Source organism: Budorcas taxicolor, chromosome 20, assembly GCF_023091745.1.
Source record: "Budorcas taxicolor isolate Tak-1 chromosome 20, Takin1.1, whole genome shotgun sequence".
Taxonomy (NCBI): domain Eukaryota; kingdom Metazoa; phylum Chordata; class Mammalia; order Artiodactyla; family Bovidae; genus Budorcas; species Budorcas taxicolor.
Window position 1 is genome coordinate 29,536,371 of NC_068929.1, and position 20,981 is coordinate 29,557,351.

Below are 20,981 nucleotides of genomic sequence, written 5' to 3' on the forward strand. Positions count from 1 at the left end.
CTTCCCAGCTGGCAAAGATTACTATGAAAACATTTGTTCCTCAAATCCAAGGAGCCAAGATCCAATGGGTAAAACCCAGCACCAATCTGTAGCAGCTGGGATGGTGGCATAACTGCTTGCTTTGCCTCTTACTGTATTTAGAAGCATCCTGAAGGCTTGAAAGTAACTAACAAAAAAACCAACTAAAAGAAAGCAAACAAGCAGAAAACCCAACTCCTCACTCCTCCACTTGTCTAGCAAATTTTCCCCTGCCTTTCACAGCTCTTCTGTTATTTCTTTATCCAAGAATATTGCTTATATTCTTGTTCCAGGGACAAGTTTGGAGGGAGCTAATTCTCCAATGTTACATAAAACATTCAGCAGGGAATGGGGTCTGTTGGAGAGATCACGAAGTGGTTGGAATATAGGGAATAGGATACAGTTGAGGATAGCACCTTGAGGACTGATTTATTCATTTAAAAATCACCTAGAGCTACAAGGCCCCCTGGAGATTTTGCCTTAGAGCCAGTGTTAGTAAAATGAACAACTTGCTGCTTATGTAGTCAGATTTAAAGAGCTTGGTCTATCCTTCCAGTTTCCGAGCCAGATTGAAATTCTGGCTTCCGAAATCTCTACTGGAAGCAGATATCACTACTGCCAAGTCACACGTGCTGATGGAATAACACCCTGACATTGTTCTGGCACTTTCTTTGAACTTTTCATGAGACTGAAATGACTTAAAAAAAAAAAATTGTAAGCACGTTGGAGGTTTCATGAGAGAAGGGGTAAGAACAGGAGAGCAGAGTGTTTATCTGGCTCTAGGAAGACAGATCCTTAGGTCAGATTCACCCTCTAGGTCAGATTCACCCTCCAGGTGGTCTGAGATCAATCAGCAGCCACCTGGGGGTGCCAGGAATGACGCTGAGATGTGCATGCTTCGATTTGCGTGTGGCAGAGGAGACCAGAAGGTCAGAGAAGAGCCTGAGGGGGCAGATAGAGAAGGTGGCCCCTCACTCCAGGAATTCTGCTGTGGTAGGTGGGCCTGGGGTCTTAAGAAGCAGAGGCTTTGCAAGCACCTCAGGGGATTCAGAGGCACAGCCAGACTGGGCAAGCCTTGGAAAGGGATGGAAGCATATTACCTTCAAAGGTAAGATTGCTTTGGGCCACTGGGCATAGCTGACATTAGCCAGAATGCTAATTTTGTCAAGAGGTGTGAACTTACAATGAAGCTTTACATTTCCTTGCTATCCATAAACCCAATAAATAAAGTTGATACTTACTGCTGCAAAAGTCCCATTCCAAATCCTGGTGGACACATTAAGGAAGTATTCTCCTTTCACCTGAAGGTCTCTCAGCCAGCATGTGATGTTATTACATGAAGCGGTTCTACAGTTCTTTCAGGTTGGAGTCAATGATAAAAGAAGTTAGTATGAGCTTTAAAAAAAGAAATGCTAAAATTTTACGAAGACATAAAACCTAGGGAAGGATCTAGGGAAACTGGCAGTCTTGTGAACTATGAGTAATTATTATATAACCCTTCTAGAGATTCTGGCACTTTGCCTCAGAATGTAAGAAGTACATGTCCTTTGCCCCGCCATTTCCCATCTGTATGGAGGGCCTCAGGAAATAATCATAAATGAGTGTAGAAAAATACAGCAAGCCTATTTATTGCACTACTATTGCTAAGAGGGGAAAAAATGAAATAATTCATGTTTATCAACAGTGTACTAGTTTATTACTGAATATATATACACAAAGGGCTTCCCTGGTGGCTCAGATGGTAAAGAAGCTGCCTGCAATGTGGGAGACCTGGGTTTGATCCCTGGGTCAGGAAGATCCCCTAGAAGAAGAAATGGCAACCTACTCCAGAATTCTTGCCTGGAGAATCCCAGTGGATAGAAGAGCCTGGTGTGCTACAGTCCACGGGGTCACAAAGAATCAGACAACTACTGAGTGACTAACACGTTCACTTTTTCGTGTATATACACAAAATTCAGTACAGTTTAGTTAGTAACCTCATGATAAAGATGTCTTCCTTGAGTTTTAAAAAAGTCATCATTAAAAGAATCAGTGGTTACCAAGGAAGGGTTTGTAGGGAGAGAGGGATGAATAGGTGTCAAAGGAGTTTCCGGGCAGTGAACTATTCTGTATGCCATAATTGTGATCCATGTCATTATACATTTGTCCAGACTCATAGACTATACATCAAGAGTAAACCTAATGTAAACCAGGGACTTTGGGTAATTATGATGTGTCAATAGCGGGGATTTGATAGTGTGGGAGGCTGTGGGTATGTGGTAGCAAGGGTATATGGGAAATTTCTGTAATTTAAACTCATTTCGCTGTGAACCTAAAATTACTGTAAAAATAAAGCCTGTTAAAAGATCTATGATATATGGGCCAATGAAAAAAGGTCCATTTATGTAACATTATATGTAACATTATACATGTGCCTATTTGCAGATTAGTGATTATAAAGAAGAATGTTCAGTAAGTGTTAAGTGGTCAGCTGTTAGATTTCTAAAGAACTTTAGTTTCTTCTTTGCAGTTTTTTGTGTTCCGTTTGCCTTATATTGGAAGTTGCCATTTTTACAAAATCAAACATATTCACAAAAATATGGAAACTTCTAAGAGGTATCATATTTTGGCATACACTGAGGTGAGTTTCTCCTGGGCATTTTTACATATCTCTGTTCAGATTTAGACCACATTTACACTGTAATTACACTATAGTTACTTAAGAAACTGTTTCATTCTCCCAGCTTCCTGTTTTCCCATCCTTTATGAAATAAAACAACTGCAATGAACGGAAAACAGGAGCAATTCCACGTTGTTCATAGAGGAGAACTGACGTTGACCTTGTACATGTGCGCTAAGTCACTTCAGTCATGTTTAACTCTGTGCGGTTCTATGGACTGCAGCCCACCGGCTCCTCTGTCCATAGGATTCTCCAGGTAAGAATACTGGAGTGGGCTGTCATTTCCCTCTCCAGAGGATCTTCTCAACCTAGGGATCGAACCCATGTCTCCTGCTTGACAGGCAGACTGTTTACCACTGAGCCCCCTGGGAAGCCCTAGGTTGATCTTATTGTTTGCTAAATGTTTATGTATTTGAATACTTAATAATGTGCCAAGCACCATGCTAGACACTAGACAAGCCTCTTTCCCAAAGAAAGTGGAATATAGCTGCGCAGCAGGATATGATCAAATATGGAAAGCAGAGCAGGGTCGTCAGAGAGTCAAATTTAACAGCTCAATAAAGACATCAGTGATTCTGTGGAGAAGGTGAGAGAGGCTTTACCTTGCATACATGCCCAGCTCCCGCCCAGCTCTTTGCAGTGTTTCCAACATGCCCTACACAAAACTAGTTTGACATGGGGTCCTTTTGATTTCATGAAATTATAATAATGGCATAAGCAATAATGCCAATAACCTGATTTGAGTGTATATTTTCTTGATTCACACAGACCATCAAAGGCAAAACAGGAAAGTTCTCCCACATGTGTGGTGGCAGGCAAAAAGAAGTGCCTCAATTTCCAGGTAAAACAAACAATGAATCACCCAAGGAAATTTCACCCATTAACCTGTCCTTACCAATTCTTTTATGTGCCGGAAATTTTCACTCTTGAAAGATACAGAAGAAGACGTCTGTCCTATTTTCAGTGGATTTATTTCAGCTTTGCAACTGATGTCACCAGCCTACAAAGAAGGACATCAAATTGGTCTTCAGAAGCAAGATGGTTTATGATGTTTTCAACTTGTTAGGAAATCCTGTTGTCCCATGTTGGGGCAGGGGAGGGCTCCCAGGATTCCCTTCATTGTGCTGACCTGGCCACACTTCTGGACATCACCACTGTAATTCTGATTCAAATCCTTCTGATGTGGCTGGATGGTGTGGCACCAGTTCTTAACAGTCCATATGTGATGAAAGAAATTTGCAATAACAACTGACTATGAGTGATTTCACTCGGTTCTTTCCTGTGGAACAGTTTAGGCTTTTGCTTCCCTCTGGTCACCTGTGAACACCACAGAAGTACTGCTGCTGTAGCATCAGCTAAACGCTAATCACGAGGTTTGGCTAGAGTATGTCGGAACTACCTGAATGGCCCTCAAAAGGAAAACACCAGTGCTAGAGCCTTCGCCCTGGAGATTCTAGTATAATTGCCTAGGGTAGGCCTTGGAATCACACAGATTTGAAAAACGACCCAGGTGATTAAATGAGCACCCAGAGTAGACAACTACCAGACAAAAGCCCTGACTGAGAGCTTGAAACCAAGCTACTGACTGCAGCTATGTGGCCCAACTACTCTCCCACCATGGGTTCAACCGCTCACTTCCCAGCCAGCTAACTTCTCTATAAACAGAGCTCTGACAAAGTCAGATCTTCACCTGATCAGAACGAGGTGCTAATAACAATTTCTGCTATCTGTAAATCCCTAGACTCAGACATTTCTTATGATGATATCCTGCTTCTAATATGAAATTAACTGCTAGTTAACTGGCACCCAGAGTGCAGAGGGATTATCTTTTCAGTTCCTCGTCTATAAGATGGCAGGCAAGATCACCCCACCTCGGGGTGTTTCCACATGGGAGGTGTGCATTTCTATAGGCAGTCTGGCTGCCCTTACCTGATCTGTGTGCACCCCAGTCAGGTACATCAGCGGGTTCCTGCCTGTGGTGTGTTGAGGGATGTGGATGATCACAGATGCCATGCTTACTGGAACACTTCCTGTTGTTACCTGTGCAGTAAGGACACAGTCTTATTGCTGCTCCATCAGACACACATTGCAAGGAAAGTGATCAATAACCTCAGGGTTGATGACGGGCAACTATTAAGTGTAGATTGAGTTCCTATGAAAGTGAGTCACTACTTTATGTACTCTTTGAGTCCTTGTGTTTCATCTCTCATTAAAATCTCAACACCTATGATTTGGACTGGTACATAATTTGTGACTTAGGAGATGGTTAGAAACACCTGCCATCTGTGGGTTTGGCCTGTCAGGGCATGAAGTCCCACTCTGCCCCTGATAACAGCGGGGCTTAGGCAAGATTCTTGACCCCTTCACGCTTCAGTTTTCTCATTTGCAAAATAAAGATAGTCAGAAACTCAGTAGTTATGCACAGGTATAGCCTCTGTTCTTACTGGTGGGAAGTCTGTCCTAATTGTTCAGGGCTCGTGCCCTATTGGGGTTAGACATTTTAAAGAACACTCATAGGAATAATAATCCTACCAATCTAATAACTGATTTGGGAATTAAATGGGTTAACATATATAAAGTATTTCATACAAAGGCTGATACTTATTATATGTCTTTGAATATTATTTTATTGTTACTACTAATTGACTAAATGTTTCATTAAAGAAGTAACTGCCAAATACCATGCACATTTTGTAAATTCCATAAATTTGGATCACAAATCAAGATTCCTTTAAGGACTTTTAAAGAATATAAATTATCACCAAATTATAGAGTTGTAACCATTTGGCAGATTAGTAGAATATGTACAAAAATAAAATGACAGGCTGTGGATGGATTCTTTCCTTTTTATTTAACAAAGTGTATGTAATGTCATTATAAAATATTCTCTCACAAATTCATTTCTCTTTATATAACTGGAAACAAACTTTAATAATTACCAACTAATAGCCAATAGAAATTGATTTAAAAATATTTTGTATACTACTTAGCATGACTGTACAAAGTAAATATTTGTATACAAATAAATGGTGAGCTTCTCAAACAGAAGTGGTTTCCAAGCATAAATTGACATTATATTGCAGAGACTCTGTCCACAGCAGTAGCTTTATGTTAATACTCTGTTGATTAATATTCAACATTTGCTTTCAAAATACACCAATTATCCCTTACCCTAGATACAAAACTATGTATCAATACAAAGCCCAGCTGTTTACTTATCGATGGCCCATCTTTGTGGTGCTCAAAGAATGGCACCTGGCCCAGAAGCATCTGCACCCCTTGGGAACTTGTTAGTACTGCACATTGTTAGGTCCACCCCAGACCTTTTGAATCAGAACGACTGAGATGGAGCCCAGTGACATGTGTTTGACAAGACTCAGGTGATCCTAATGTGTGCTCAAATTTAAGAACCACTGGCATATTTCATATTTCACGGAGAAGGCAATGGCACCCCCCTCCAGTACTCTTGCCTGGAGAATCCCAGGGATGAGGGAGCCTGGTGGGCTGCCGTCTATGGGGTTGCACAGAGTCGGACACGACTGAAGCGACTTAGCAGCAGCAGCAGCAGGCATATTTCAACTTTGTTTTACTTTCTTCTTCTCTTCCTGCCCTCATTCCTGCCCGCGCCCCCTTTCTCCTGACTTCCCATTCTTGTAACAGGTATACCAACCTTAATGGAGAAGATGAATTTTGGACCAATATCTTCAAAACTGTGCAGGACAGAAGAAACATTCCCATCCAAGGAGACTTCATAAAAATTTATGTTGGTAGATCTGTTGGATGATATTTGTAAAACTGAATATTTTAGTTATGCTATTGCTCTTGAAGTTTAATATTTCTTTTACTTATATATCTTCCAGCTTATATTACAAGTGAAAGAATTTACATTTAGGTACAAAACATTAAAGGAAAACAAATATTTGTTATGGACTTAAAGTTCAGTATACATTTCTAAGGCTAAAACAAGTTCCTTTCAAAACATAGCCCTTCATGATCATTCTGCTAAGATTCTTTGTGTTACATCAGTTGTATATATAGATGCATATATCAGCTGTAAGTTTCTAAAATAAGTACAAATGTATTACTTTAGAATTTGGAGTGAAACTCTTTGCAAGATTGCTATTATATTGACTGCTGTGTTAATACAGTGGACACCTGGGTCTTATTGATTGGACTAACAGATTTATAAGGCAGGGGATTTTCCACTTGGTATGATGGCTGAAATATCATACAGTAATAAGATATCAGGCATTAGCTCCTGCACTACTGATCACTGGATGCCTGTGAAATAGGGTGTACATTTTATTATTCCCTCAGTATTCTTGCCTGGCAAATCCCATGGACAGAGGAGCCTGGCAGGCTACAGTCCATGGGGTTGCAAACAGTCGGACACAGCTTAATGACTAAACAATGACAACAATCCTTAGTTTCAAGCCAACTCTGAAGCTTTGGTCTGAATCGGGGTAGGTCCATCTGTCTCCACCACTGACCACAGAAACCACTTCTAAGATGGCTAAGTCAGGAGTTTTGTTAATAGATTAGACCTAGAGGTAATGGCCTAACTGAATGTCTTCGCTTGGGGCTGCTTAGCAGGGTTTGCAAGTGAAAAAATGACCAGGCCTGAGGGAACCCGCATAGGACCACCCAGTCTGAAAGGTAACTGAATACCATTCTCTCTCTTCACTCATTTCTGGGAATCTGAAGCTGAATTCCAACCAGGGCAGCTTCCTTAGGGGGTAGAGGGCAGATAGCAGGGGCAGGAGTCTGAGAAGCAATATTTATTGGCATCAGACAGTTTATCCTAATTATAATACATTGATTCTATTTCCTAAAAAAAAAAATTGGACTGGATATTTTCAAGACAGGGTCCTTTGGTTTCTTTACTGAAAATCTTGCCTTTTCTCTCTTTTATGCATTAGAATTTTCCCCAAAATTCTCAAAAGGAAAATATGTCAAAGGCACTTAAATAAATGTAGTATTTGTCAAGGTTATGTCTATGAGAGGAAATAATGATTTGTCAGCCTTACATGGAAAATGGGAAAACTGACTGGGATTTAAAACAGAAAGCCTGACTCCAGTAAAAATTAATTAAAAAAATAAAATAGAAAGGCTGGCTGTATGTGCCTTTTAGATCTTTGTGTGAGCCCCTATATATGGCCAGTTTTAAAATTAATTAATATGCTCTGTTTCTGCATTTTAAAGAGATCCAACATTTTTTCATTTGTTCCTTAAGGCTTCCGTCAGTTACTTAAATATTGATCAATATATTTATATTAGCAGTTAGCTATAGTGGGGCAGATCCTGTTTTAGAAATAAATTCTACTGTTATCTATTTCCACCCATCATATTTGCAAAATATAATTGCACACTTATATAGTATCAAAATGGTTCCTAAGGGATATATTCAATAATTGGGATTGGGTAGGACTTTTTTCTTTTTTTTTCAAAAAGTAATTAAACTGTGTGTGTGTGTGAATGTGTGTGTGTCTGTGTGTGTGCACGTGTGTGAGTGTGTGTGTGTGGGGGGGGGGCATATATCCTAGTAGACAGATAGACCTTGTATCTGGAAAATATTCTGAAACAGCCAAATTAGTCATTACAAAATGACGAGAGGAGATCAGAGGGATAATTTCTCTTCATCGTGCATTTTTCCATGATGTTTGGGTTTTCTATCCATGCACATTTAACATCTTTCTTTTTAAAAACATATTAAGACAAATTATCTGGATGGTAGGTTTAGGAACGACTTTAGCTTTATTCTTGATAATTCTCCATATTTTTTAACTGCATGATATACTTTAAACATCAGTATGTCTGAGAATCCAATTTACCATCACAAAAAATACATAGCTAAGATTTAGTAAATGTGAAGTCCCATTTATTTCATCTTAAAATAACTGAAAACGTTGGCCATGGTGGGAGAATGGAATGATGAAAAGGCTCTATTAACAAAAAGCATTTAGGATGAGAAAGTAGAATTATAGGTAGGAAGGAAAACATTTAGGTAATGTGGTGCTAGCAATCTCTTCAGCTGCAGCTGTTTTCAGTTACTTTTTTTAGCAGCTGAGGGCCCTTTGAAATCTGTAGCTACTGAATAATTTTTCAGGGATGGATGACTTGAGATACAGTTTCTGCTTTTGCCGTTTGCAACTCACTTGATACAGAAGCATTCTTTTCATCTTTGCTCATGTGTCTTGAGCTCTAGACATAATGACATATTTTCCTTTTTGTTTTTGCTCAGGGATCTGTTGGATGATCCACATATTCCATGCTTTTAGGGGTTGGAGTGATGTTAGAGAAAGCTGCAGTCACTGGACACTTCGTAGCCTGGCTCCCTGGGGATAGGTTGCTGTGTGTTTTCCAGGGGTCATTGAACTGTACTGCAAAGCTGCCATAGTGTTTCAGCAGCTAGAGAACTCTGGTTCCCAGGCTTGGAGGTGGGCCTCACCTGGGACTTCTGTACCTGCACAGCTGTGCCGCAACGTGTCCGTGCCCATGAACCCGCTTCACTAAGTGGGAATGAAGGTGATAATATCAGCACCTGTGGTGTCTGCAAGTTACTCACCTCGCAAGACACCTGTCTCTCTGAACAATTCAAGATAATAGGTATCAAGTGATAGTGTTTTGGCCAGCGCTTTCAGGTTTACTTGCTTTGGACAGACAAGAAAGTGGAATAACTCATTTCTTTCTGGATGGCCTCTTTTGAAAAATGCCTCATTTCATCCCGGTTGGAAGAAAACCCTAATCCACTGTGCCAGGAATTTTCTGTGACTAGATTCAATATCTGTGCCCAGGGCTTCGATGTCCAGGAGTGGGGCTACCCCTTGAGATCTCATGTGGACAGCGGGACAGAGATGTGGGGAAGGAAGTGGTGGCAGCTCCTTGGGGCCCTGCGAGCTGTGCTCTGACAGCTCGTCCAAGAGCCTGCAGGGGAGCTCCCCTTGGCACGTGACAGACAATTATCTTTCCGGGATTGCTCTTAATAAATCTAAGGAGTCCCTCAAGAGTCCCCTAGGGACCAGTTTGCCCCTGGACTTCTGTTTTAGTTGACAAGAAGGAAACATTTAAATTCAAATTCTCCAGTAAAGAATGAGCATGTAGAGGACTTCTTTAGTCATGAACCAAATGTGTTGTGAGCTGCGGTCTTAGGCTCCCCACTGTTTCACCTACCTTGTTATGTGAATTTCAGCATCATACAGCAGAGAGAGTTTTAAGTTGACTGAATTATCTGCCATGTTTTCTTCCTGGCTTTCACTATTGAAAGGAATATTAGAAAATTACTGAAAGAGAAATATTAGAAAAGCCACTTTTCATCAATTCATGACTTCATCATGTTTTACCTTAAGGCTCGGAAACTGATAGATGCCTGATTCTGAAGGTTTTGAAGATTGAAGTCGAAGTTAATAGTGAAAGTCACCTATATACAAAATGAAAACTCATCAATCTATGATGCTTTGTACTCAGGGACCAACATAAAAAAAAAAAAAAACTGTTCCATAAAAGTAAACTCAGTCCCATTTGATTCTGAATTTTATGAAACTTAAGCTTTCTAATATGTAGAATATCTGTGTATTTGTCCACCTTGCCTCACCTTCAGAACAGAACTGAGTTTACTTAACAAATACATACAGCAGGTCTCCCTAAATACTCAGTCAGTAAGGAATCTGCCTGCAAAGAAGGAGACCCGGCCTTGATCCCTGGGTTGGGAAGATCCCCTGGAGAAGGAAATGGTAACCCACTCCAGTGTTCTTGCTTGAGAAATCCCATGGACAGAGGAGCCTGGTGGGCTACAGTCCATGGGGGTCACAAAAGAGTTGGACACGACTTGGCCACTACACCACCACCACCACCATCCATATCACAGGCGCTAATACTTGTCTGAATTTGAAGGCTTTGTGCTGATGTAAAATTTGCTTACTACCAGGGGTTAACAAATGATATCCATGACTGTGTATAAACCACTTTGACTGGTGTTCAGAAAATCTTTCTATGTTGTGTGTGTCTTTGGAAATGAACTGTATAGGGGGAAATCCCACTTTTATTAATAATTTAAAGCATGCAGATATTTAAAAACTTCCTTTAAATATGCAGCCAATTATTTTGTGGTGCCTCTCAAATGATGACACTTAATAAAGAAAGATGGTTCACTGGTGAATTAACACCAATCATGGGAAGGGGTCAGCATGGATTTGGGGATGAAATGGAAGTTCTACCTGTTGTTTGCTCTTTAAAGCAGGGTAGCCCACATTGCAGGTAACAGACTTCTGAGATGAAGCAATCTGGCAGGTCACTTCTGTCCCATCAACCTGAATGAGACCAGAGAAACAACGATCAATTCTTTTTCAATGTCTGTATGTGTATGCGCTCATGCATATATGTACCAAAAGAAATATAAACCACCTAGATATTTTAGCAGTAAGGCTGTGTTCACACCAAGACTTGAAAATCTTCTATGTATTGTCCAGATGGCTAACATCTATTTTTATTGCTAGACAGGCCACCCAACAAAACAAAGTCAGATACTGAAATTTCCCCCAGAAATAAATCATATGTCATATTTCAGAAGCACAAAATAAATTTAATCCACTATTTAGAAATGCTGTCTTTAATACATACCTTTCTCTCAATATATTTGAAAGTTGTAGTTTCAAGAGCAAATAAAATATAGCTTTCATTTATATTTTAAATAACTTAAAAGAATCATCTTTAGATTTTCTCAGGTTTCTTCTCTTTAAAATAGGAAGCTGTCATTTGGCACAAGAAATTTAAACACTAAAGTCAGAATCGGGGTAGAACACTAAATCTATTAAGTTCACAATGACTTGAAACTGGATGAAACCATTTTTAAAACCCTTTCATCAAGTAGTGAATTTGGAAAATCTGAGCTGTTCCCTTCTCTCCTTTTCACTGCTTGGTGGCAGAGGAACCAGGGGGGCGTTCATGGTCAAGTGTGTTCCTGGTATAGCGATCAAGTCAACATGAGTAATTGACCTCGCTGGAATGCATTATCTTGGCAGCAGCAAGACCTGTGGTTACAAAGCTTGGGCTGAGCTGTGGGACTCTAATTTCGGAGAGCAAGTGCAACTCCCAGCATCTGTGCAGCTCCATGCAGCCTCATCACACAGATGGCTTGAGGAGAGTTTACGGTAGAGTCTGGCTACAACTGCCAAGTGTCAGGTCAAAGGAAAAATCTGATCTAAGCCATGAAGCTGAACTGGTCTAGATACACAGCCAGGCTATGTTCTCAAGCAGTGTAACTAGTTGGGAGCCACAAGTGTCAAGACTGATCATGTTGAGGGGCAAGGAATTTCTTCAGAAAACATAGAGGACCTGGAGATGTGAGTAGAAGGAAGACAGTAATTGACAACAAAAATAGCAGTTATCACCAGAGTGCCTTCACATACCGGCATGGACCAGGAAGCAAAAAACAGGTTTTCTGAAAAATCAACAACAATCTCAGTGTTGTAGGCACTTTCCTTCTTGTTTTCCAGTTTTACTGAAAATGTTAACCTTTTGTTTTGGTTGCTGACAATGAAGGGCTGTTGTCTGTTAACAGTAAAAAGGAGAAAAAAAAAGTCATTACAGTTTTGTTTTCTTTTTTAAGTCAGCATTCAAATACTCATTTAAAAAACAAATTTTGGATTTACTAGAGACTGAGAAAACTGCTTAATAACAAATTATCTTCATAGTAAAATAATATTAGCAATGAATGAATAAATCCTATTGGGTTTTCTTCTTTGTTGCTTTTAATTACATTGCAGAAAAAGACACCATCCAAATATAAGTGGTTTTATATTTCTTAGTGCTTACTCCTATATGGATGAGAGACAGTGAAATTTATACTTTCTATATTGAAGTATAGTTGATTTATAATATTAGTTTCATGTGTACAATACAGTGATTGAATCTTTTTATAGATTATGCTCCATTGAAAGTTATTACAAAATAATGACTATATTTTGCTGTGCTATACAATATAGTTTTGTTACTTATATTTTTTACATTTACATAATATTAATAGTTTGTATCACCTAATTACATACCTCTATCTTGCCCCTTCCTCCTTCCCTCTGCCCACTACTAGTTTATTATTTTTCTATTTCTATTTTGTAATATATATTTGTTTTGTTTTAAATTCTCTATATGAGTGAAACAGAATATTTGTCTTTCTCTGACTTATTTCGTGAAGCACAATACCCTCTAGGTCCATCTACGTTATTGCAAATGGCAGAATTTTATCCTTTTTATGGCTGAGTAATATTCTATTATATATATAAATGTGTATACATAAATATATATATACATGTGTATGTTACATCTTCCTTTATCCATTCATCTATTGATGGACACTTAGGTTTCTTCCATGCCTTGACTATTGTAAATAATGCTGCTATAAACACTGGGGTACGTCTATCTTTTCGAATTAGTGTCTTTGTTTTCTTTGGATGCATGTCCAGGAGTAGAATTGCTAGATCATATGATAGTTCTATTTTTAGTTTTTTGAGAAACCTCCATACTGTTTCCCATAGTTGGCTGCACCAGTTTACATTCCCATCAACAGTGTAAAAGGGTTCCATTTTCTCCACATCCTCACTAACATTTGTTATTTATGTTCTTTTTGATGACAGCCATCCTGCCAGGTATGAAATAGCATGATACCTCATCATGGTTTTGATTTGCATTTCTCTGATGATTAGCACTGATGAGCATTTTTTATGTGCCTGTTGGCCACTTGTACGTCTTCTTCGGAAAAATGTCTGTTCAGGTCTTCTACCTATTTTTTAAATCAGGTTTCTGGTTTTTTGACATTGAGTTATACAAGTTGTTTATATATTTAGGATATTAACCCCTTAGCGGTCATATCATCTACAAATATTTTCTCCCATTCAGTGGGTTATCTTTTTGTTTTGTTAATGGTTTCCTTTGCTGTGCAAAAGCTCTTAAGTTTAATTAGGCCTCACTTGTTTATTTGCTTTTATTTCTTTTGCTTTCAGAAACAGAGACAGAAAAGCTACTGCTACAATTTATGACAAAGAGTGTTCTGCCTCTGTTTTCTTTTAGAAGTTTTAAGGTTTCAGGTCTTATATTTAGGTCTTTAATCCATTTAGCATTTATTTCTGTAGTTCATATGAGAAAATGTTCTAATTTTATCTTTTTACATGTAGCTATCCAGTCTTCCCAGAACCACTTATTTAAGGGACAGTCTTTCCTCCATTGTATATTCTTGCCTTTGTTGTAGGTTAATTGACCATAAGTAGATGGGTTTATTTCAGGGTTCTCTATTCTGTTCCATTGATCTATATGTCTGCTCTTGTGCCCAAACCATGCTCTGTTGATTACTGTAGCTTTAAGGCATAACCTGAAGATACTTCAAACTTTGTTCTTTTTTATCAAAATTGCTTTGAAAATGTGGAGTCTTTTGTGGCTCCATATAAATTTTAGAATTATTTGCTCTAGTTCTGTAAAAAAACGTCATGGATATTCTGAGTGGGATTGCATTAAATCTGTAGTTCGGTGTGGACATTTTAACAATATTAATTCTTCTAATCCAAGAGCACAGGATATCTTTCAATTTCTTGGGATTATTTTCAAATTCTGTTATTAATATTTTATAGTTTTCAGAGTATAAGTCTTTCAACTCCTTGGTTAAGTTTATTTCTAGACACTTTGAAATTTAGATTTTAAGGATCTTTAGGAGTTATGATGCTTCTCTTGTAGAAAAAAATTTCCATACACAATCACTTGAATAAACTAATCTAACAATGTCTTTTATTTCAACAATTTTCACTGTGCTTTAAAGTAAAACTTACTGAGTGGCTGGCAGCTGCTGAACATTTAGAACTAGATCAGAAATGCAAACTCCATCATCACCACAGTCTTTATGGAAAGGGATCTACAGAAAAAAAAAAAGAGAAAAACAATCCCCCAAATTTGCTATTGAGTTAAACAAACAAATTGTAGAAGAACACATAATAGTATTATTCCATTTATATAAAGTTCAAAACCTTGTGAAACTAAACCACATTTTAGGAATATATACATGTTTAGCAACATCAGAAGGAAAAACATTGATAAATGCAAAATTCAGGATGGTGGTGCAATCTGGGGGCATAAGACAAAAGTGGATATGATAGAGTACGGAGTAATACAGAGAATTTCAGAGGTACTGGTACCATTTTATTTTTTTTAAATGGGTTGTGAACACAAGGTGTTCCCTTTATTGTTATTTATTTCTTCGATAAACATTTACTGAGCACCTGTGGCGGGCCAAGCACTACTCGCAGTGCTGGAGACAGAGCAGGGAACAAGGAAGACAAAATCCCTGTCTTGATGGAACTTACATGCTGGTGAACTTCCCATAGAAGTAACTGTACTTCAATTAGAAAATTACCAACTTAGGCTATGTCCTAAGTGTCTTACAAACACTAAGGCAGTGACTGAAACTTTGCCAGCTAGTCAGGAATTCCAAGAAAGGCAAGCTGTACTTACACTAAAGACCTTGACCGTCTCAGAGTAGGCTTCAAGGGCAGGGTTAGTGCCAGGGTTTTCCAGACTAATGTTCACACACAGATTCAGAGGGCTGATAGTGTCAGAGGGCTCCTAAATACACACAGAGTTAGTGGATTAGGGCATGGCAGCTTCAAACAAGAAAATGACCACACATGTGCTCACAATTAAACACACAGTCCACTCTCAGTCATGCAGAATAGCTCTGCTTTGAACTTTCAAGGCTCTCGCTTCTTCACTGCAGCCATGAAATTAAAAGACACTTACTCCTTGGAAGAAAAGTTATGACGAACCTAGACAGCATATTCAAAAGCAGAGATATTACTTTGCCAATTAAGGTCTGCCTAGTCAAGGCTACGGTTTTTCCTGTGGTCATGTATGGATGTGAGAGTTGGACTGTGAAGAAGGCTGAGCGCTGAAGAATTGATGCTTTTGAACTGTGGTGTTGGAGAAGACTCTTGAGAGTCCCTTGGACTGCAAGGAGATCCAACCAGTCCATTCTGAAGGAGATCAGCCCTGGGATTTCTTTAGAAGGAATGATGCTAAAGCTGAAACTCCAATAATTTGGTCACCTCATGCAAAGAGTTGACTCATTGGAAAAGACTTTGATGTTGGGAGGGATTGGGGGCAGAAGGAGAAGGGGATGACAGAGGATGAGATGGCTGGATGGCATCACTGACTCGATGGACATGAATCTGAGTGAACTCCGGGAGTTGGTGATGGACAGGGAGGCCTGGCGTGCTGCAATTCATGGGGTCGTAGAGTCGGACACGACTGAGCGACTGAACTGAACTGAACTGAAGTCTGCTGTTAGCTTCTCCACTTCTAAGAGACTTCAAAACTTGGGCTCAGTAAAAATCTGAAGCACTGATTCAGATAAACTCATCAGTCATTTCATTATTTATATAAGTAATGATCAATATTTAGATGAGATACCCAGTTTTCAGTGCTCAGAAGATCACTCTGTTAGTACCTAGCTCTTGGGTTGTTGGCCATGTTCTTCCCATTCCTACTGCCAAGACTTTTGGCATCTACAGGTGTCCTGACCAAATCTCTGGAAGGGAAAGTCCCAGGGTTCACTCTCTAGTCTACAAAACCAGATGAAAGTGTTTCCCATACTCGAAACCAAGCTCCCCAGTTTCCAGCCTAGCTGTCTGTCAGTGCTCTTTTGCATGTCGAAGATGATGCACATATCACTCAGCAGGCGTTGAAACCAGCACTGTCCAGCTGTAAGTAGAACAGTTCCTCTTTGTCTAGTAAAGATGGTGGAGGATTTGCAATGCTCCAAGAGGCCTGAGCTGCTTCTAGTTTTTGAGGTTTCCTGTCTATTGCACAATGAAAATAATGCCAAAACAGGGCTGCAAACACCATCTAGCATTCTTCTTCAAGAAAGAAGAATGCCTGTACATTGGTAAGCACTAAAAATTAAATTTCCTTTTCTTAGGAGTGATATCTTTATCTCAGCAGGACTTCTGTCTTGAGCCCTTTGGACAGGGGGTAGAGGGGCAGGGGCAGTGTGTTCCTGACTGCAGGGAAATGTATCCTCGGCTGCAGGGTTGGCACGTGGGATGGACTTGGGTATTGATAGCAAATATGGTGTTACCTGGAACAATACCTCTCAGCTGACCACAATAATATACACCTTGTAAAAACTTCACAAGTACACATGGGAGAGAATAGGAGGCGTATTTATATATATGTAGTAGTTGGGTCCTCATGTCTGGCTCTGTGACTTAATGAACTGTAGCCTGCCAGGGGCCACTGTTCATGGAATTCTCCAGGCAAGAATACTGGAGTGGGTTGCCATTTATTTCTCCAGTTTATATATATACATACGTACACCACATCCTGGCTCTCTTACTTCCCCCACAATGGATTACATGTTTAATTTGACCCACCACGTAGCACAAGGATAAGAGAGAATGGAATCTGGCTTTTATTCCTTTAAAGATGTATAATTGGCACATTATCAACAAAAAAAGTCTAGGCCTTCACAAAGAAGAAATATTCAACCTGAACAATAAATTACTCAACTGATTTTAGTTCATCCAGCTCTTTGTTCAACTCTTAGCACTTCTTGAGATGTGATTTCTGTATCATCCTTCTACTTGAGAAATGTCTGGGGATGCCGCTTAGACATATTCACTGGATCTGAAGGGAATTTCTGAGGAGGGTGGGGTTCCAGCATATGAATTTTATAAAAGTTTCTTTGGAAATTCTTATGCATCTTAAACTTTGAGAACCACATTCTAGGAAAGTTCTTAAATAACTCTTATAAAAATAGTTTCCTGAATAAATTGTACTTTCAAATACCATAACCTGGCTTCTGGGGGGAAATAATCATATAATTTATAAGATAAGCTTTTTTAAGAAATTTTCTTCTGAGAAGCACTTTTTATACTTGGGAGAATTTCAAAATTCATGTGAACTGTAGTAATTATGGCATAAGATTAGAGCAAAGAATTTTTACCTCATAATCTACCATACTTCACCTGTATCAACTTAAATCTAATAATGAGGGCAATTAGAGTTATCCTTTTCAATTATTTAAAAATAAATATTCTCCTGATATGAAAATGTCAATATAAAATTTATCGTCAACTAAAAGTTCTTCCTATTAAACATTTAAGAAATCACTGTCTTTGATTTCTTGAAGAATCTTATTTTTAGCCCTTTTACTTGCCATCCCAAGTAAAACTTAATGCAACTAACTTACATAATAGCATGTAACCACATAGATGAGCGTAAGGGAAATATACTCCTATTCATAGATGAAAAAAAGCAGTAATTAGAAGAGCAAGGGGTCTTCTCACTCATAAGCCTCCAATTCAGGCTTCCACCATTCCTTAGTCTTTAAAAAGGAAGGAGATGAAAGAGAGGATTCGGAGGCCCACCTGTATGTGGATGATGTACTCAGAACAGCGCTGTGCTTGACTTACTATCATGGTCTTCTGCAAGCACCTTTCATTATTTTCCTTAAATAACCCCCTGGACGTCACTCTGGATGAAAACTGGTCTTCGTCAATTGTGATGTTATACACAATGGCTATAATAAAAGTCATAAAGAAATGTCATTACAAATACATTTTTAAGGAAAAGGCATTCCTGTTTTATCGTATCTCCCTGGGTTAAGTCTCTGACTACAACAGAACAAAAACCTGTCTTCCTTTTGATGGACTGTGAACCATGGCCTGTGATATTTGTAACTGCAGCTCTGGTATGATGTACGTTGACTGTGGATACAAAGAAAGGTGATTCAAAGAAATGTGATTTGACGCAGTGGAAGGAAAAGTAGACTTGCCACCAGGAAATCTACTGAATGAAGTTGGTCAAACTCTTTCCTCAAACAGCAATTTCATTGTCTGTAACATGGTGACGTGCAAAGGAAAGGTATTATTATTGAGTGCCTACAATTGAACACGTTCTCATAAGTTATGTAAGTTTCACAATAAACCTGGAACATGGATATTATTATCCTATTTTTCAGATAATTAATAGAATATTATTCGGTTTTTCAAAACAATTCACCTCAGCTCACACAGCTACGGCCTAGTCAGAAGTAAAGTTTGAGTAATTTTGAAATCAGACTCCATATTCCTACTATTTCTATGCAGTTTAGAGGATTCACTGTTATTTAAGGATTAAACTAGATACTCTAAGGGGAAATGTGTAGCGCCTTGCGTATTCCAAAAGCTTACTTGGGGAAAGTCATGTTATACTGCAATAACAAGTGTTGAATTTGACAGACTTGTTTTGAATCTTAACCTCATCATTGACAAGCTTTAGGCAATTTTCTTAACCTCCTTGAACCTCCATTTCTTCATCTATAAAACAGAGATAATACTAACCTAGGGAAATGGAATGAGAAACATATGTGATAAAAACTGATGTCAGTAGCTAATGTCAACTATCAGAACTTTCAATAAAATCTGTTGGCTACCGACCCAACACTGAGAAGATCTGATACTATTAATAGCATCAACTGCATTGCTTAGGATTATTCTCTTATTATTTATTTACAAGACTTCATGATTTTGAACTGTGGTGTTGGAGAAGACTCTTGAGAGTCCCTTGGACTGCAAGGAGATACAACCAGTCCATCCTAAAGGAAGTCAAGTCCTGAATATTCATTGGAAGGACTGATGCTGAAGCTGAAACTCCAATACTTTGGCCACCTGATGCGAAGAACTGACTCATTGGAAAAGACCCTGATGCTGGGAAAGATTGAAGGTGGGAGGAGAAGGGGATGACAGAGGATGAGATGGTTGGATGGCATCAGCGACTCAATGGACATAAGTTTGAGTAAACTCCGGGAGTTGGTGATGGATAGGGAGGCCTGTTATGCTACGATCCATGGTGTTGCAAAGAGTCAGACATGACTGAGCGACTGAACTGAACTGAATTACTTCCAAGAGTTTAAAGATTGACTATACTTCCAAAAGCATTCTACATGTAACCTTTCAAATATCTGCTAGAAGTGATATATAATTTTTCTGGCTCTGAATACTTCATGAGGTTAACAAAGATAAAATACAAAAGAATCAAGAACTACAAATAAGTAGTGAAAATAACACAAAGGAAAAGTAATGGCAGGGAAGTGATGGTAGCTAGGACAAAGTTAGTACATGTGGTAAGGACAATATTTCATTTTTTCCAAAATGATACATAGTTACATAGGCAATATGATAATCCTTTTGATCTTATTAACTTCAAACTGGAGTGTGCACCCAATGCAATAAATAACAGAAGTCATATGCTTTATAAATTGACTTTTCAAAGTCACAGAGGTGGGATTTCTGACACACTATTATTGCCAGGCTAGTAAGTGACCAATGATCATGACCATATGGACCTAAGGCATCAAGAAGAGGATTCAAAGGGAATGGTGCCCAATGGTGAGAGACCCTAGAGAACAGGTGGGAGGGAATAAAATTCTCTGAAAGCAGAAAATGCCTTTCAAGTGTGTGGTAACAGAAGAGGTGAAGTACAATCAAAAACTAGGAGGAAGATGTTTGAGACAAACCCATGCTTCAGGGCCAGCAGAGGTCATTTCTGCCAACTAATAGATTTTCCAAATTAACTTTTTATATTTAATGTTTTATTCCTCCAGCTTCATTAAGATATCATCAACATATAACATTGTGTAAGTTTAAAGCATACAACATAGTGATTTTATACACTGCAAAATAATTACCACAATAAGGTGAGTTAACATACCCATCACTTCACAAAGTTACAATTTTTTGTGTGTGGTGAGAACCTTTAAAATCTAGTCTCTTAGTAACTGTATACGCTACAGTATTATTAACAAATATCACCATGCTGTACATTCCATCTAGCCATTTCATGTTTAGACAGTAATGGTTTCTGACTCAACTCTCACGGCTACTCAGATGGATGTGCTAAAAGGCAGGTGTGTGAAATGTGCTACTCAGAGCTGGGTCAGTGTTTGAACACTTGAAAGGAAAAATGCCAGATGAATGTGAAAAATAGAGAATATGGAAGACATGCCAAGACGTGAATCTAACTTTGTGTTCCTAGCCTTCTTATTTCTTCTATAAATCGTGACAACTTGCCTCTATATTTTTACCCTTTAAGTTAATTTGTTCACCACCTAATAAAATAGCTATAGTCAACCCTAACAGAAATCAACCCTGAATATTCATTGAAAGGACTGATGCTGAAGTTGAAACTCCAATACTTTAGCTTCCTGAAGCAAGAGGTGAAGTCGCTCAGTCGTGTCCGACCCTTTGCGACCCCATAGATTGTAGCCTACCAGGCTCCTCCATCCATGGGA

At 38.8% G+C, this 20,981-nt stretch overlaps 1 protein-coding gene across 1 annotated transcript in view; it reads right to left on the reverse strand.

The window, feature by feature from the left end:
* The window catches only part of ITGA2 (integrin subunit alpha 2), a 104,693-nt gene that overhangs the window by 5,544 nt on the left and 78,168 nt on the right, over window positions 1-20,981 (reverse strand). Inside the window, exons 17-27 of the mRNA XM_052659261.1 lie at window positions 18,079-18,230; window positions 15,167-15,277; window positions 14,488-14,570; window positions 12,082-12,223; window positions 10,891-10,983; window positions 10,018-10,094; window positions 9,848-9,931; window positions 6,348-6,450; window positions 4,607-4,717; window positions 3,573-3,677; window positions 1,260-1,373 (exon numbers count right to left, since the gene is read on the reverse strand). Coding sequence (XP_052515221.1) covers window positions 1,260-1,373; window positions 3,573-3,677; window positions 4,607-4,717; window positions 6,348-6,450; window positions 9,848-9,931; window positions 10,018-10,094; window positions 10,891-10,983; window positions 12,082-12,223; window positions 14,488-14,570; window positions 15,167-15,277; window positions 18,079-18,230 — 1,175 coding nt within the window. The remainder of the gene's footprint in view (window positions 1-1,259; window positions 1,374-3,572; window positions 3,678-4,606; window positions 4,718-6,347; window positions 6,451-9,847; window positions 9,932-10,017; window positions 10,095-10,890; window positions 10,984-12,081; window positions 12,224-14,487; window positions 14,571-15,166; window positions 15,278-18,078; window positions 18,231-20,981) is intronic.